This window comes from Molothrus ater, chromosome 7 (assembly GCF_012460135.2).
Source record: "Molothrus ater isolate BHLD 08-10-18 breed brown headed cowbird chromosome 7, BPBGC_Mater_1.1, whole genome shotgun sequence".
NCBI lineage: Eukaryota > Metazoa > Chordata > Aves > Passeriformes > Icteridae > Molothrus > Molothrus ater.
This window is the reverse complement of record NC_050484.2, coordinates 19053290-19072821: the sequence shown is the minus strand read 5'-3', so window position 1 is coordinate 19072821 and position 19532 is coordinate 19053290. Positions and strand designations below refer to the sequence as shown.

The 19532-nt window shown below is 37.1% G+C and overlaps 1 protein-coding gene across 1 annotated transcript in view; it reads right to left on the bottom strand.

The window, feature by feature from the left end:
• The window catches only part of LRP2 (LDL receptor related protein 2), a 110770-nt gene that overhangs the window by 18750 nt on the left and 72488 nt on the right, over positions 1–19532 (bottom strand). The window contains exons 46-63 of the mRNA XM_036387093.2: positions 18391–18510; positions 17452–17583; positions 16380–16581; positions 15632–15927; positions 14615–15131; positions 12772–12924; positions 12151–12321; positions 10635–10858; positions 10047–10224; positions 8916–9112; positions 7106–7351; positions 6325–6453; positions 6048–6167; positions 5385–5501; positions 4998–5114; positions 3463–3600; positions 2592–2714; positions 1580–1708 (exon numbers count right to left, since the gene is read on the bottom strand). Of these exons, the coding sequence (XP_036242986.1) occupies positions 1580–1708; positions 2592–2714; positions 3463–3600; positions 4998–5114; positions 5385–5501; positions 6048–6167; positions 6325–6453; positions 7106–7351; positions 8916–9112; positions 10047–10224; positions 10635–10858; positions 12151–12321; positions 12772–12924; positions 14615–15131; positions 15632–15927; positions 16380–16581; positions 17452–17583; positions 18391–18510 (3309 nt within the window). The remainder of the gene's footprint in view (positions 1–1579; positions 1709–2591; positions 2715–3462; positions 3601–4997; positions 5115–5384; positions 5502–6047; positions 6168–6324; positions 6454–7105; positions 7352–8915; positions 9113–10046; positions 10225–10634; positions 10859–12150; positions 12322–12771; positions 12925–14614; positions 15132–15631; positions 15928–16379; positions 16582–17451; positions 17584–18390; positions 18511–19532) is intronic.

Genomic DNA, 19532 nt, shown 5'->3' with positions numbered 1-19532 from the left:
AATAGTCAGTCTGTAACAGATAATGAAAATTATACATGTCTTAAAGTACATATAGAAATCTATTGGTTTATATATACTCTATATATGCATCAAATACTTGAGTACAAATGCAAATCTGTTATATAAGCAGAAAAGATAAATAGTATGCTTATTGGAAGATCATGAGGAAAAGATACAGATGTATAGCAAAAACTTAACATTAAGCTGATTATGCTCTTTTTACATACACATTCTAGTGCTGATTAAATTAAGTTTAAACAACTAATTTCATATACATGTAGAACTATAAATTCATTGTACACATACACACACAAATATTCCACTTTCATTATAGCAGGTATTTGAAAGGCTCCAAATGTCACCATCTGATCTGTATTCACATTTATCCCCAAAGAGCTGAATGCAGACATCAGGTGGTGTTTGTTTCACACTGCTTCATTGCCTTTTTATACTTCTATATTTTCATCAAGTCATTGCATTGGGCTATATTACCTAAAGACCATTGGGATGGTAATTGAAACAGAGAAATTAGCTGCTTCAAAATGGACTACACTATAGGCTTCCAAGTTATTTGTGTTTTGGAAGTCTGCTGGATGGCAAATCACCCGTGTACCATTTGGCACACATTCACTTGATGCCATCACAGCCTGACAAATTGAAATTACAAGTGTATGCTCATATTACCACTCTGCAGCTGTCTATATATTGACATAAAAAGTCAGGATTTTGTTTTGGTTTTTTCTGAGGAATACCTCCGAAAAAGGTTTGGTTATTTTATGGAGTACCTCTCATGTCAAAGTTCAAGTCAGAGCTTTTACATTTAAATGGATGCTAGTAAATATATAATAAATAGTACATAAAAGCTGTACAGAGGATCTGAGAAGGCCAACAGGCAAAGGACTAGTGGTCCTTAAAGCATTCTGTGGTCATGTCTGTAAAAAGGAAAATAGAAGCATCTCAATGTACTTTTATTTTTAACAGGGCTAGAGCAACATGTATCAGTTCAGAGTCTGCCTACTAATAACTCCATAGGTTGGTCTATTGCAATTATGGTTGAAAGAGATGGATGTTCTTGCCTCTGTAACACAACCTAGTTTAAAACAAGATCAAAACCAATATCAAATCTTTTCTTTTTTTGATGCATAAATACTCTAAGCCTAAAAAAGACTGTATTCAGAGCACTGAATTTCATGGAACAATGAAATTATTCAAGCTGGAAAAGATCTTTAAGATCATCAGGTTGTGTTATAAACCAAACACTGCCAAGACCCACTAAGCCATGTCTCTAAGTAGCACATCCATATGTTTGTGGAAGACACATACAAAAAAATGAAAACAGAAGAGAATTAAAACAAAATAAATTAAAATAATGAAAGAATGAAAACAGTAAATATTGTCCTAGCTAACTGAATAATTCTAGAACAGGCTTATTAAAAACCAATAAGGAAATTCACACAGGCTATTAAAAAACAATACTTCTTAGTATGGTATTCAAGAAAAAACATTCATTGCTTTCAGTTTCAGAAATATCTATTTCAACAGCATTGTAATTTTGTATTTTATTGATATTATTACTTACTGCAGCCTATTTCATCAAAATGGTCTCCGCAGTCATCGTAATTGTCACACACATAATGTAGGGGAATGCAATTTCCATTACTGCACTTGAATTCTTCAGCTTTACAAGGTCTTGGGGTTGGCTCTCTACCTACAATCAAGAAGAGAAATATTCCTCTGTCACAGTTTAAGCTATGAAGTACCAACAGACAGCCCTATTCCCCATTGCTAATGGGGAAGGTGATGCCACCTGGTAAAACAGTGGCAAGGCTACTTTGGAAGTCTGTATAAAGTTAAAACCATAGCCAAGATGTAACATCCTGATTTCTAGTCACATCTCCATGAATTGAAAGAAGTCCTGCTGTTTTATAAAAAAGACAGAAGGAAAATTCTTTGTGTTAACAGTTGACTAAACTTTCCTTTTAATAGTGCAAACTTATTAATATCCTTCAATGATATACTTCATACACCTACTGCAGACTTCAAGAAATTATAGAGATATGAGTAAACTATTAACATTTAGAATATTGTACAATAAAGCCAGCAAACAATATCATTGAGCAACTAAAAATATTATTACACTTGAGAATGTACAGCACAGTCAGCGAGAACTACATAAGATTTCTGAGGGCAAAAACCTACTGAATCTTAACAGAGACACAACTTCAGGAAGTATTACCATGTGTTTATTTTAAAAGTCCCAGTTAGCCAATTTTACCATACAGCCAAACTCTTTCCTCTTCCTCCTTTTAGGTAGAGCTCATAATAATATGAGCAAATATGTAGCTGGTGCTTATAATAAAATCTAGTATTGTTTGAAAATCATGCTCTTTACTTTTCAGAAAAATGTTTGACCATTTTTGCTACTTGTACAGAGAGCTATAAATACATAGTACCAATAACCATAGTTAAAATTATTTCATAGTGAGCTCTTGTTTTCATTATCTAAGGTTAACTTTGACATCTCTTTGGTATTATTAAATATTAAGCACATCAAAATTACTGAATTTGATGCTCAGTTTTTGTAAACATACAGTGTTCCTCTTTCTCATCACTTCCATCTCTACAGTCGTCCTCCTGGTTGCACAGCTCGTGACTGTAAATACAGCGATTGTTGTCACACCGGAAACGGAATGGAGATTCACAGGCAATATCCACTAAAAGCACAGAGGTCAATCAGTCACATTGTGATACTTCAGGCCACTGGGTCACAAATTATTCATATGACTTTTCTCTTGGAACATTTATGTGTTTTGTATATTTCAAAAGGTAAGGAGGCATTCAGACAAAAAAAATATTTTCTGTATATTTTGGTGATTGTATGTTAGGACATTACACTTTTTTTAATCAGAACACAGTACCTCATCTTTGGCCAAAGACAAATCTCTAACTACATATAACACTGAGGTTTCTAGGTTTGTTTATGAAGGAAATTGACTGGAAATCCAACATGTTATTTAAGTGCATTACTGACAAAACCAGTTTAAGTAGCACCTCCAACACCTAATTATTAGACCTCACGTCAGGACTTCTTAGCCATATTTACAAAGATGTCCTGGCAACACCAATAGCTTTGAAAGTTCAGCACTTGTGACAATATACATTATCTGAATTAATCTTTTATTTCAAACTGACATTCTTATTTTTGATAACCAACTTGAAAAATGTGAAATAGTGAAACGTGAATAGTGAAGCTTATCTCTGATATGCTTCTCCCTACTTTCATAACCACATATAGAAACATCTGCAAAGCAGTGAGAAATACTGCCACAGAATGAAGTGAACTTGCATGTAAAGCAAAATTCTTAGCACTCATCCCAAATAATTACAATTTATTTTCTAATTGATCTATTATATTTAGAGATTAAGCATATTGTTCATATTAATATCATTTCTCTCTCTTACAGCAAAGATGAAGTTCTTCATCAGAGTCATCTCCACAATCATTATCCCCATCACATTTCCAGTATGGCTGAATACAGACATGGTTTTTGCATTCAAACAGCATGGGTGGACAGTATGTACCATTAGGATAACGTGTTGCTGAAAAAGAAGAAAATTATTACATTTTCATTTACAATAAAAATGTTATGGTTTTTATGAAAAATAATCAGTCCAACCCCATATTGTTTTTAAAAACACTTAAATCCATAATAGGAGACACTATATGAGGTGCTTCAAAAATGTACAGCAACAACAGGCTGCAAGGACTGAAGACTTTTTCACAGCTACGAGTAATTAATTCAGGTTTCAATGAAGAGTGAAACAAGTTATGTTAGACAAGCTTTTGAAAATAAAAAAATTAATTTAACAAATGCTACTTGAGTTTGTTATTGACAAATCTAGTTCAATAAAAAAGATAATTAACCTCACTGGCACCAAACAGGAATGATTGAAGGACCAGGTAAGATATGCAATTTCAAAAGGAGTCATGTTGATATAGCAAAAAGTTCCCACTCATATTCTGTAAAAACTGTGAAAGGAACTTAACTAAACCAAAGAAAAACCAAAAATATTATTCTACCATCCTATATAAATAAACCATACCCTTGCCCTTTCAATACCTTCTCATACATTTTATCCTCCATTTAAGAACAGTCAAATGTTTTATAACTCAGGTTCTGAAAGACAACTGCTGTGATGTATGTCACAGGATGTGGTAACCATCAGAAAAATAAAGATAGTACTGTGCAGATGCCCTTTCTTAATTAAAGCACAGGTGTTAAAATTAAGTACATGGAAAGATGTACAGAACTGCCCTGATACCAACATGAAGAGAAAGGAATTCTCCCAAGTACTGAAGCCTAAGATCATGGGAACATGTAAGTCAGAACCAGCACATCAGTATCACCCAAAAAGCCGATGTCAGTCAATGCAGATAGAGCACAGAGGGAATATTTTCATTCCAACTGGGAACAATACTTTCTGGGTAAACAGCTGCAGCTGTAGATCCAGACAAGCTACAGACATTTTTTTCACAGTAGATCAATATACCAAAGGAAAATAGAAATGGAAAAGTGTATTATTTCCTTGGGTTCACTGACACTTTAGGACATTTACACTACTTGAGTATTATAGAAAACAATCTCATTAGAAACCTTGTTAGAATTTGGTACAACTGAAACAGTTTGGTTCTTGCAGTGCTCATGGGATAGTGAAAAATTTTAATTCAATCACATGTGTATCTTCTCCTGGACTTGGTAAACACATTCATTTCCTACCATTAAGAATGTGTTTACAATCAGTGTAAGAGATGGGAACCCATTATTATGTTAAAATGCTGATTCAAAATATTATGCTTATCCTGAATTTTTACTAAAATCACTGAGCATTGTAGAATTCTATATCTCTAAGGAGTCATCTCACTTAAAAATAGGGAAAAGTGCAAATATTCCTGGACGTGACCACAATGAGCACCAATTGCAAAGCTTATAACTCACGACAAGTTGCTTCATCAGAGAAATCAAGGCAGTCTGCATTTCCATCACATCTGAAGCGCTCTGCAATACAGTGTCCACTCTCACACTGGAAATAACCTGGGTGGCAGGTTCTCAACTCTGAAAAGATTAAGAAGTAACTGTTGAAAGATCTTCTTGTTCAAAGACAGAAAAACTTTTTATATTTTGAAAACAATCTTCTAAAAATGCTGGAAAATCTCAGACTACTAAAACTGTGGTATTCTCTATTTTTGGTGAAGTGACTAGCATGACAGGGTGAACTTTACTTCTTTAAAGATGCTTCCCATAAAAGATTATTTTGCAGAATAATTTATCACATTAGAAACAAGAGTGTGAGCATGTAAGAGGTAGCATTCAGATAATACACACCACAGTCACGTTCATCTGAATTGTCCTCACAGTCGTCATCGTGGTCGCAGATCCACCGGGAAGGAATGCAGCGCAGGTTGTCACAACGGTATTCACTTTCTGTGCACTCACGAGGACCTTCATTTAAAAATCAATGTACAAATAGGAAAAGTTTCCCAAATGTAAAGTTAAACATCCACACCTGTCTCATTGAACCAGACAAAAGTAATGTGGGCAGAGGTAAAATCTTAAAAATTAAATTATGTTAAAACATCATTACCCCCAAGTACTCTTTAAATATGGTCGATATTCCATGTCCCTCTTGACACAGAAAAAAGGAAAATCACTGCAGACTTTGTTTCAAAACAGAATTATACAGAAGCTTTTAATTCAAATAAGAGGAAAAAGATCCACTGTTATTGTTTAAGAAACTATACATTTGCACACAGGATAAAATTCAAATGTCACTTCTCAGTGGAAAACAGGATTTTTGTTATTGTGATGACTGGATGGATTAGTGTTTTTATGCATCCTTTATATCAGTGTGGTATTTCAGCAAATAAAAGAGAGACTACCATATAAAACGAAGGGTTGCATTTGAGAGCTGCTGTGTTCTCATAAAAAATAGAAGGATATTTAAGTCAAAAGTGGAACTGTATAATTATGAAGAAAACAAGAACTCACTGCAGTTATGCTCATCAGAGTTATCTCCACAGTCATCATCTCCATCACACTTCCAGCGCAGCGGGATACATCGATGATTGTCACAACGGAAATCTCCAGAAGGACTGCAAGTCATCTCCTCTGAAGTGTAGACAGGTTGACAACAAAAGAGCACACATTAGCATAGTCTTTGCCCAGGTACATTATTACTGAGGGCTTTCAGAAAATCTGAGTGTTTGCAAATTGGAGAAATATTCTAGGCACAAAGTTACGTTTAAATGACCATCTCCAAACTTACCACAGCCTTGCTCATCACTGTTGTCTCTACAGTCATCATTCCCATTGCACACTGCCCACAACGGTACACAACGGTAGTTGGTTCTACAGCTGAACTGTGTGTGATTGTCACATCGATAAGCAGGTCCCACTGAAAGAGGCAGTTGTCCAAATTAATTGTGTTACTTAGCCATTAACCATCCTCTGCTTTTCTGTGTCTCCTAACCTTTTATGATTTACATTCAATTATTTTGACTAAAAAGAGTGTTGCAAAAGAGAAAGCATTAAATGAATCTGATTTTACTATCTTTTCCAGTCTATGCTGCTTGTATTCTGCATATGCTACAAACCCATCACAGGATCAAATCACACTCATTGTGGTTTTCCCTAAACTATTCAGACCTTGTGACACTGGCAAGAGCCCCAAATGTGGAAGCCAGAGGAGGCAGCTTGTCCTCAGATGGCAAAAAACTGGTCACAAGTTCTTGAAGACACCCATTAGTTCAGAGAGACATGATAGACCATATAGGAAAATCCTAGCATCAAGAAAGTCAGAGTGAGATGCTTCCAGTTTCTGATACTCTGGCCAGGATAATTAGGCTTTCTCTCCTTCAAGAATATGTAAATAGTAAATTATCACATAGTCTCTATGTTTTCTAACACTCTTTACTACACAAATGCAATTAGCTTGCAGAAAATACTCCTTTCCAATAAACTTTCAATCTCAGGAAAATTAAATTATGTGGTTCTCTCTGCTATTAGTGCACTTTAATGTAGGCATTTTACTACAGCTGTGTGCTTACTGCATTCGTGGAATGGCTCATCAGAGTTGTCACCACAATCATCATCCACATCACACTTCCAGGACTGTGGGATACAGCGGCCATTGTCACATTTAAATTGGCCTGGGGGACAGGTTCTACTGGCACAGTGATCACCGTCTTCATCCGAGTTGTCACCACAGTCATCCTCTCTATCACACTGCCAGGCTTCTGGGATACATCGTTTGTTGGCACACTGCCACTGATGAGTTTCACACTGGTGATTAGCTGAAAGAATACAGATCAGCTGTTAGGATACTGAAACTTACAGAAATCATCTGCTGCTGTTATATCAATTGAGCCCTTACGTTTACATCAACAGTTAAAAACAAAGCCAGAAAGAAATTTAAAATGTCATATATCCTTGCCCAGTTAAAGCAGTTAAGGTACACATTTCTAACATGACATTTCACATTTTCCCCAGGTATCTTCAAACAAGCTCACTAAGGCTCTACAGTTTTCTAGGAGCGAGACATATACTACCTTCTCCTAAAGCAGAGGGAAGTAAACCCAGCATTCAACATGATTGAGGCAGGGTCTCCCACTCACTTCACAGAAGAGCTAAGTGGCATTTTGGCTCTGGCCATGCTATCAGCTTAGGTGTGTATTGCCTGATGAGCCTGTTTCTCTATGAATGAACATGACAGAAAACATAGGAGAAGACCATGCTAATGTCAACTGCACAACGTAGAAAAACCTCTATTCCCAAAGGACAAAGCACTGAAAGGTGATATCAGCAGTGCTAGCAAACTGGGGTAGCTCTGAAAACAGAAGTCAAAACTTATCCCTGTTTCCAGAATTTCCTGCCATAGTCCACTCTACTACTTTCTTTTACATACAGTGCCAAACTGTTCTGGAGAAAACAGTGTATTATAATTTCCATTAACATTCTAGACCAAAGGATTCTGTTACCATGCACGAGATAACAAGTAAAAGGAATTCCATAGGCCTAAACTGATTTTTATTGTACCCAGTATGTTATGCTGTACCCAGCATTACACAGCTGCCATACTTCTACTTTTAAGTTCCCCTGTGAAACACTTAAAATCTTAGCTATTTGAAACTCAGTTAAGATTGACATTTCATTTAATTCTGTCATTGTTAGAACCATGTTGCAATGGAAGGCAATGACACTATCAGTTATATAACCACACTGCTTTCCCTTTTGCTTTAGATTACTTGCTTGCAACTGCCAGAATGACATTATTTACAAAAAGAGAAGGAGGGATAGGCTTTTTAAATTAGACATAAGTATGTGGAATAGCATACGTTTTTAAGGAGATAACGTTATTCCACAAGCATAATTATGTTACATTTCTGTAAGACTGCTACCACAAACCACTCTCCAAAACAAATCTTTCCACATGAACTGGATTTTGTGCAATGCAGAGGATGTAATAATTTTGTCCCATCACACAAAGTAGAACAGAGTTAAAATTAGACTGACCTGGGCATTAGGAAGCCCTAGACTCTCCATAATCACCATGGCTTTACTCAGAGCAAAACAAAGTGAGCCCTGTTTCTAATATTCGATATCTCAGATGGTAATTTACCTCAATGCAAATTTGTCTTGGAGGTATAGAAACTGTTTATGTTTTGATATAGTACATTTTTGCTCACCTTTACCCTGCTTGCACAGAGGTGAATTGCTCCAGCAGGTGCAAGACTACAGAAGACTACATCTGTCTATCTCACCTTTTTATCTTTGAAAAAGCTATAGTGATTATGAAATTTATATATGATTACATGTTTTCTACTGGAAAATCAGCTTAATTTATGTGCTGGAACATACCACAAAGTACAGGATCTTCGTCTGATCTGTCATGGCAATCCGGCTGGGCATTGCATAAGAAATGTGAACTTGTGCAGTTGCCATCATTGCACTGGAACTGCCCCACAGGACAGTACCGGTGCGGACAGGTCGGGGGCTCATCTGAGCCATCTCGACAGTCCCTCTGCCCGTCACATTTCCACCAGATGGGAATACACCTACAAAGAGAAAGCAGTGTGTTCTTTGTTGAGGATATGGCTTTACAGATGTACAACCATCCTTTTACAGCACAAAAGACAGTCTTGTCTAAGTGATATTTATTGAAACATCCAAAACATCTTGAATTTTATGCTTTCTATTTCATATGTCAAATGCTAATAAAATATGCCAGAATACTGTCACCAGAAACAGATGATAAACAGAATATATTGGTAGACTTCTAGAAGGAAGTTCACAGAAAATAATAAAGAATTAATTTTTATGTTTATTTGGGGTAATCCTCTCTGATATTTTTTAGATCAATCATTTATTGAGGTCATATTTTGTATAATAAAATTCACCCAAACTTTAGCACAAAAAATTTCACTAGAGATTATCATTATAACACTGCTTCAAAAGGCAACCCAATAAGCACATCTTCCTCATAGGCTCCAAGGTGATACATCAGTACAAGAGCTCTTATATCACCATTCCTCTCCCTCCACTGCTGTCTCAGTAAAAGGGGTTAGAAATGCGCCCTCACATCAGCTAAATGGCTTTCCTGGGACACTGGCAGACTATATTTTTGGCAGAAACAGATACATTGTAAAAGATGTTTAAAAATATATATAAAATAAAATTCCAGGTTTGAGAATTCAACAAGAAATGTTTTCTGGAGGTACATGCTTCTAACAACCCAAACTTTGCTACATCAGCGATGCCTATAATAGAAAGAAAAGTTAAAAAGTACTACATAAGGAACCAGCCTAGAAGTACTCTTCCAAAATGAAAGCCTGTCTTCTTGTTTTTTCCTAGTTTTCTCTCTGCAAGCATGTCACAAATTCATAATGAGAACAGAAGGAAGCCCTAATTTCCTGCCCTTTTGAACAGATTAAACTGTAAAACATAGCCTTAAAAACACATGGAAAAAGGGATGGTGAGACACAGACTTACCTCTCAGTGTCTGCACAGAGGAACTGGGTGCTAGAGCACATTGGAAGGCAGTGGGCTGTATTGCCAAACTGTATGACCATGAAGTTATCAGGACATTCACAGGAAAACCCCTGACCACCAGCTTTTATTAGGCAAAGATGGGAACAACCACCATTATTGGTGCCACAAGGATTATTAACTGGTAAAATAGAAGAGTAAATATTACCATACGTCATAAATTCCAGAACACAAATGTTTCAATCTATGATAGATTCCTCTAATACTGTTTTGAAACCTTAAATGTAAGAGGTTGAAAACCAAAACCTAGATAAGTAGACATTTCATGAGAGAAATATGTGTCATTTCATGTACACAAAATCTATGCTATCAAGCAATGATGTTTTAGAAACTAATTTAAAATTATGCATTAGCAGTTATTGCTTTTCAAAGAAAGGGCAATTCATAAATGTAAAACTAGATGCCTACATTTAATCTGTACCTTTTATTCCAGTCAGCAAAGGCAAAAGCTGAGTGCACTCAGAGTCCTCTACAACTAGTCCCCAAATAACAGCTGATCCTCTAAATGCAAATCTAATTCTGTTTTCTCACCAAATGGTTGTCTGTATGGATGGTAAACATGGATGTCAAATGGTCTGTGTGTGGTATTCACAAGAACAGTCCTTTCTGATCCATCATATTTATTTCCTTTTTCAACTGTCCTTGTGTTCCAGTCAGTCCAATATATTGTGTCTTCAAAAACAGTTATTGCAAATGGATGAGATAGAGTCCCATCATACACCGTGTGACGATGATGTCCATCCAGGTCAGAGTACCTTCACAAAGAAAAATTTGTGCAAAACATTCAGATAAATGCTAAAACTTCTTTCCATCTTTTCTCTTCACACATTATGTATGCTTATAGTCCTTCATTATTGGTGACCAGAAACATGAAATGTAGAATTGCAGCTTCTTTATGCCTAAAGACAGATGACCATCCTCAGCAAATTCATTTCAGTATATGGAGGAAAGTAAAACAGGCTATTTCAGGGAAATAAATGGAATAGAGTAACATCCACTGAACTGTACAGCCCTCCTGAAGCACATTAGCTAGAACAATGAAATTTTGCACATTTATTGCCTTAACAGCGAGTTATTTTTGTCACAAAAGAGACTAGCTTGCCTAGATGATTCAGACTGCTAATAATGAAACACTGAAAACAATAATAGCCTTCTTATATTCCTAAATTTTACATGTCTTTCTGATTTAGAGCTTCCTTTGCTGAGCTATCTTTGACAAGATTTTACATTTTTCTATACCTTCCTCATATATGGGGAAATTATGAAATACAAGAGAGGAGAGAGAGAAAGAGAAACATACATATAATTAACTCACATTTTTAAAAAGACATCTCTAATACTTTATCATAGAAAAGGCTACCAGAAGAATTAATAGAGAAGAATAGAAGTAAATACAAATATAAATCTAAATGTGCAGGTAAATATGAATACAAATATGAACACTAACATAAATACAAGTTATTGGTTTCAAAATATTTCAGTATTATGAGTTTCAAAATTTAATTAGTCAGATAACTATTACTTATTTTTACTGCTATTTACGTGGAATTTTCTTGTACTAGAAGCAATGTATAGATTTTTCTTGATTGACAAAAGAATCCCACTTGCCAACAGGAAATCCCATATCAAACTTATGGGCATTCAGACATCTTCTAAAGGTTTGTATACAACTTATTAGCACATACCTAGTTTAGTTACAGCTCAATTCTCATCTATAACCAAAAACAAGAGAATCAAAAAATAGGGAATTTATAGTCAATTTTGCTTTGGTTCAGGTTGCATAAGTAGACACAGAGAAGTTGCATCTTTTAGTACAGAGTGTGAGCTTTTTCACTGTAATTTTTCGACAATTTTCACTGAATGTAGCAACTCAGTTACTGTGTCATCTAATGATCCATATCATCTACTACTCCAGGCATTTTGACTCCAATTTTCTATAAAGTCAGTGGGCAGAAGTATGTATTCTTTTCACAGCACCAAGAAATTCTCCCACCACAATCTGACATGAGCGATCATTTGGTTGTTTTAATATTTCCTGTGTACATACTCAATATAATTTAGATGGGCATCTGTCCAGTAGAGCTTGTCATTGGTGTAATCTATGGTAAGTCCATTGGGCCACTCTAACTTTGTAGAGATGATTACAGTCTTCTCCTTGCCATCCATGCCAGCTCGTCCAATATAGGCTCGATCTGCCCAGTCTGTCCAGTAAATCTGTCTGTTCAAATGAATACCTAGAGTTAGGATTGTTGAAGTAAATACTAGAAGCCATGCCTCAAACATAGTATTTCCTGCCAAGAACTAAAGCAGAGATTGACAAAGAAGAAAGCTAATATATTTCTTAGTTTAACTGCTACAGCAGACAATCGTGCAATCACAATTTAATTCAGTCAGCCCCAACACCTATCAAACCATACACACTTCTACCACCCTTTTTAGCCTTGCAATCAGAACTTTCTAGTCCATGTGGAACCAAATTCCATTTTCATTGGTAGCTGACAGCCATGCATATACACCCAGAACAGGCAAGCTGCTATTTCTCCTAAGCTGCAAATAAGTACTAACACCACAGAAATCTAAATGCAAGCAGCCCAATTTTACTTCAGATTTTCAGAATAGTGCAAGATTATTTGCAAAATAAAGGAAAAGGACTCTTGGAAAGTCATACCCATATTTCGGATGAACCACAACTGCTCTGGGATACTGAAAGCAGAAAGTATTGTTGGCATCCACACACCGATCCAGCAGTTTTTTCCGGAATCTTCCATCAAGTTCAGAGACGTAGAGACAATCTCGGTAGGCATCCACCCAGTACAATTTTCTGAAATATTTGAGAGTTAATTTATTAAATATTTTTCCCCCTTATTTTGCTTCGCAGCAACTTATTTTTTTTTTCTCCTAGAAGCAATGCAACCACTGCAAAGGAACATACACTTCATTGACATCTCTTCTACACCATGCTCCAGGCTGCCCTTTTCACTTCTGTTTTCCTTGTAACCACAACCAGTGGTGCCAAATTCAAACTTGCAGGTGTCCAGTTGAGTAATAATATGCCATTTGCCTACAAATTCCTGAACCCCTCTTCCCTTTCTTTCCTACCAACAATGGCCAGGAGCAGGAAAACAGACATGCAGTGCAATGGACTGTGACCAGGGCTGTAAGGCATTGTAGAGTATCCTCAACTGTTCCATGCTGCCGCCTCTGCTATTGTCAAAAAGCTAGAAAAGTCCCAAGTTTCACACCCTAATTTAAACTTCACCTTGAATTTTCTAACACTTTTATTACTTTGCCTGCGAATTACACACAGCTGTAAGCCAAGAAATCATACAAGCAGAAGCGATGATTTTTTTAAAGCATCAAAGCAATGCATTAAATTCAATTAGAACTACTGCAGAATCCTTTGAAATTCTCTGCAGAGCTGGCCAGCTCCAGCATCTACACTGTCATTCCAGAAATAGCCTGACAGATATAATTCTGCCTACACCACCCTAAGTAGCACCATTCCCACCAGGGAGGAGGAGAAAACAGTCTTCTCCAACCCGCATCTCATGGCAACTTTTAATCCTCTCTCTGCAGAGAAAACAAGCAGGAAAATGCAACCAGCCTGCCTGGAACACCTAAACAAGAACTGACTGAAGACATAACTAATGGTAGCTGAAATAATTCAAAAGCTATATTAGAAATGAAGCTGTAGAACCAGTTCAGCTAAAATTTGCCTTTTGCTTCATCATCTCTCCATGATTCATAAAACATTTGGGGCTGCCAGCAACATTAATTATCATTAGTTTAAAGACAAAGTGGCTTAAAAATAAAAACTATTACATAGATACAGTCATATAAACACTCTCATATAAGTTCCAAAAGTGACTTTTTGAACAATTCTATTTGGTTTACAGTCTGATCCATGTTATTTAAACTTTTCATACTTATATTACTGCACTTGGAAAGCAAGAGGAAAGACAGCAAGACCACTGTCAGAGTGGCCACCACATAATGACAGAGGTTCTGGGGGAGTAAATCAGACTACTTTTTGAAACACAGCAGGCAACTAAAAGTTTACCATATTGAGATGTGTTTTCCAATTACCTCACCCATATGCTGACCTCCTGACAGAAAATTATGTGGGTCACATTGTTTGAGCGTGTCAGTTAAAGGTGCATTTTTTAAGAGCCAAAGACACATGCTCTTCACACTGGTAGAGGAGCTAAATTTCATTAAGGCTTACTTTTACTTACTCCACTGGGATCTAGAACCTGCATGGCAATCCCAACAACTGCTAGCAAATGATCAATGGGAGAGCAAGTCTGACAGAACCTCAGTATACTACATATCAGAGTAATTTAAGTATTAGATGCTAATAAACAATTTCAGAGCAGTTGTGTAATACACAACCCAAACTATTTCACTACTCATCAGGAATTCCATGTGGAGTGAGGAAAAAGCCCTAAGATAAAATTCTTCACACATCATTTCTTCAGTAGCTCAGAAAGACAAAAAATGTATTTTCTTACCTGCCAACCCAGTCAACAGCGATACCTTCCCCGTTGGGCACATCATCACTTATCACTGTCTCCTTATTTGTCCCATTTAGGAACATTCGTTCAATGACATTCCTCCCCACATCAATCCAGTATAACCTCTTTTCCACCCTGTCAAAGTCCAGTGCCACCACATTTCTCAGTCCTTGCAAAATGAGAGAGTAAGACTGGCCATCTGCTGTGAGATTTCTCAGATAGTAACGGTTGCTAAAAATAAGGTATGGGGAGATATTACTATTTTGCCGGCAACTTTTTCCATCAGGCTCCCGGATATAGCCTGGGGCACACTTACAGATGTAGGAGCCAGCTGTGTTCTCACAAATCTGGCTACATACTGATGGAGTTTCATTGCACTCATCAATATCATCACAAGTCCGTTTATCAGACATAAGTTTGTATCCGGGATGACAAGTACAGTAGAAACTTGTCTGTGTGTCTGTACAGTCATGATCACATCCACTGATTGAAGGGTCACTGCATTCATTTACACCTGGGAAAGGAAAGGAGTTCTATTCAAGGAGCCAGCTAGCAGAGTAATAGTGCAGTCACTTTCCAATGCCCTCTGTCTCTCTCTCCTTGCTACCACCTGAAAATGCTGAATGTGGATGTGGGCTGCTGTAATAAAGGAAAAAAGTAAACAACACAATCTAATATAAAATTATTCTACCACCTCTGAAGTCTGTCACAAAAGACCGAGTGCAAAGTATGGGCTATGGCATATTTTGGAAATGCAAAGGCAATGTGTAACAATGTATAAAATACATTTTGTTTGTATCATTAGCTCATCCACACAGTCAGTTAAAGCAGCGCATGATAAGTATGACTTAACTAAAGCAAAAACATTTAAAGTTTACATTTCTTATAATTTTAATTTCTGAGGAACAGCCATGGAATAGATATGATTGGAATTAAGGAATTGTCTTAAGAGTGTATTTTATCAAAGGTGCCTAAGATTTTTAAATTAGACAATACAAATAAATGTATACATACCACATCCTTTTTCATCACTGTTATCTAAGCAATCATCCAACCGATTGCAGACTTTAACCAGCTCAATGCAGTTTCCATTGTCACATTTAAAATGATGGGGAGAGCAGGTTGCTTCTGGTGTACTACAGAGATGTTCCAGCTCATCAGATTCATCACCACAGTCATTATCCCCATCACAGATGTAGGCTTTGGAAATGCAGCGCCCATTCTGACAAGTAAACTGGTGCTGTTGACACGGTTCATAGATGCATCCTCTTTCATCACTGCTGTCACCACAGTCATTCCGCCGATCACACCTGAAGAAGAATGAACACTCTCTTGAAATATAAGAAGGCAATCACTGTCTTCAGGGCAGATGAATATATACACTCTCCCAATTTGCAAAGAAGGTTGGTATTTTTAGCTCCCATAGAATAGACTTTCAGAAACTGGGGTGATATTGTATAGTCTGATCTTGTGAGTCCCGCTAATATTCCCTGTGTGCATTACAAGCTAGACAGAATCACCACAGGAGTCGTTACTAGTGACAATAAGACGGATTAAATGTTAATGGTGAGCAATAGGAATATTAACAGAAAATTCTAGAGCTTTTTCAAGTCAAAGCTAAAGCACAAATGCAGAGCATATAAACAGTTTCATTACAACATGTATTTCTAATTACAACTAAATGGTGTGAAAACAAGGTTAAATTAGCCCTTCACAATTAGCAATTTTGAGAATCTCTACAGCTGCTTGGGAAGTTACAAACCTGTATGTGTTACGGATGCACAAGCCATTACTACAGGTAAACTCATTTTCTGTGCAAGATCTTCGTGTGCAGTTCTGCTGTTCATCAAGAGCATCACTGCAGTCAGCATCACCATCACAGACCCATGCCCGAGGAATGCACCTCCTGAGGGGAGGTCGATTGTTGGCACAAGTGAACTCTGCTGCTGTGCAGTTGCGGTTTGCTGAAGGAAAAGCACATCCACTAACCAAGTTACACTCTGTGTATGTGACACCCACCTTCACCACCCACACAAACAGCTTGGATATCCACCCATAATCCACAACAGAGCCATGTCCTCATGCACATGCAGAGATAGATACCACTGTATCTTCTCACTGACAAACTGCACATTGCCTTTCATGGAGGCTGAGTGGGAGCTAAAGCATTCCTTAGGCAATCCTGACATGTGCAGAAATCTGCATCTTACTGGATTCTCAAATAAACTTTTTCAGCCAGATTTTCTGGGAGCTGAACAGCCTCTATTCCCTATTTTGTTCAAAGTATTCTGTGCTCCAGGGAGCAAGCAGAGGTAGAAATATTACAGTTAATAAGGGCAAGGACTACAAGTATAACCAGCTATTCTTGAAAGAATCAAGAAGCAGGACCAGTCTTGGTGAACCTCCTTCCCTTTGTTCACCTTCTGAACAGATACACTTATTTTGTTCACTAGGTTTTAAAGATTTTAAGCCACAAACATGTGGTTATTAATATGCACAAGGTGCGGTGCATGATCGCTAGGGAGTACCTCCACTGAAGCTGCTCCAGCTGCCCAGATCATACACACAACCAGGTTAATTATATCTCCATTTCAACTCAACAATTCAAAGAAGAATAACTGCAAAATTAAAACAATGTTTTTTGGGGTTTTTTTTACTAGTAAAATATTCAATTTTGATTCAATATCATGAAAAGGATGGTATAGAAAGACTGTACCTCATGCTTAATGTGCACCTTTTATGGGGTAGAAAAATAGGCAGTGTTTGGGGGTTGGTTGTTTTCTACAAAACATCTGCAGGACAAGGTGCAGTATCTACTTGTATTAACCACCTACCACAATTATGTCTTTGATCCTCATCGCTCATATCCCCACAGTCATTATCACCATCACAGATCCACGTTGCTGGGATACATCTGCCATCATCACATCTGAACTGGTCACTCGAACAAGTCCTCATTTGGGGCACTTAAAAATGAACACAATCCTATGTTTGTTAAACTAACCTGCACTGCCATGAAATCTACTGAGGACTAGTTCAGGCAGAAGCTTAGGACAGTGAAATGTAAAATCAAACTTAATTGTAAAATAGTTAATGTATAAGATGCAAAGCATTTTCTTAAGCTAAAGATGCAACTCCAATAATGTGCAAAGCAAAACCACAGAAGAATCTTTCCTTGTGTTATTCTTACTTTTACAATGAGAATAATAAATATGTTATAATATCAATTGTCAGTGAGTTCAGTTAGCTCCTTCTCTTCTTCCCTGGATATCACTGTCCTTTTTTTCACCTCCTACCCTACTCCTCTGCTTATTCCCATCAGCTTCTATTGAACATACAGGATTTTTTTACTGTAATACTATGATACCCATATACCGTGTCAACACCATTCCCCTCTGCATCCCACATTCCTTTTTTCCCCAAATGTAATACTGCATGCACACTTTCTGAACAGCATGGCATCTGCTTTTATATGCAAAACAATACCAAAATACTTGTTATTTTTTGCCATTTGATTCACTACCATCATAGTCTTACAGGGATAAGAGATTATACATTAAGAGTATTACAAACAATCAGTTGTTGCAACTAAAACCTTCATATTTCATAGACAGCTTTAAGGATTTAAAACTCAAATTACTCAGTTTAGCGAGAGTGAATAAAACCCAGAAGATACTTATTTTCTACCTAGTCTGGATTAAAGCTTCTGCCTACAAGACAAAGTATTGATTTGCCATAACCCATCATGTTGTATCTTCTGAGTGCAGACTTACCACAAGAGGCAGGTTCATCAGAGCCATCAGCACAATCTATTCCTTGATCACAGTACCAATGGGCAGGAATACAACGTCCCGATGTACAACGAAACTCACTATTTGTGCAAGTCAGAGAGACTGGAAGAAAAAACCTATGCATGACTTCTTTTTTTCCCCCTACCTTTCCAACTTGTTTTAAGTTGCTTTTGAGTCCATGTTATGCAAAAAATATTACAGTCCCCGAAAAAGAAAGAGAAAAAATTATGCTAGGAAGGATGACTTTTCTCAGCCTCTCTGGAAAGAGTTCATTGTACAAACCAGCTTGATATTGGTACACAAAAGAATGCGCTTGATTTTCTCCCTGGGCATATGTATCAGCTAGTAAGTAGACAGAATTTGCCCTGGAAATAAGATTGCATGCAGCAACTGTAGATATATTCTACATCTATGCTTGAGATTTGTGCACAGGAAAATGACCACATTCCAGTGCACTCATTTCTCCAGTGCTCAAACCAGGAATAACGGACTCAGTGCTCTACAGGAAATCAAAATGTGCACTAAGGAAGTAATATCTCAAGGTAGAGAATTTTCCTTCCAGCAATTTTTCTTCACTTGCTGGTAGGAATCTTTCCTTACTGGCAGTGAAGAGCAAACCATAACACTGAGTAGTTCCAGCTCAGCATGCTGTAAGTACTCTCTGCACCTCAGCCAAGCCCCTTGATCCTGGCATGTATAAAGGGTTTTGACAATTTCTTCAACAGTTACCAATACTTTCCTGTACCCTCTGATGGTGGATGGTTTCAAAATACCAGAAGGATTAAGTCTGGCCTTTTAAGTTGCTCTTCCCTGTGCCTTTAATGATGGAAAACAAAGACAGTTAACTGTTTCTCATTAACATCTTGGTGTTTCTTTCATCTCTCATTCTCTCTCTCCCTCTTCCTTGCCCTTCACCACTTCTCAATTTATGTAATTCAGCAGGGACATAAACAGTAGAAGGGACAAAGCACACCTTTGACAAGTAGAACAAGGCTCACTATAGCCACATATTCTTGACACATTGGTGTCCATAGATAAAAGTGGCCCCATTTTGGCTACAAAAATTGAACTCATATTTAAAAAAACTCTGGCATAGTTAGTTCAAGGCACAGACCTTTAGAAAA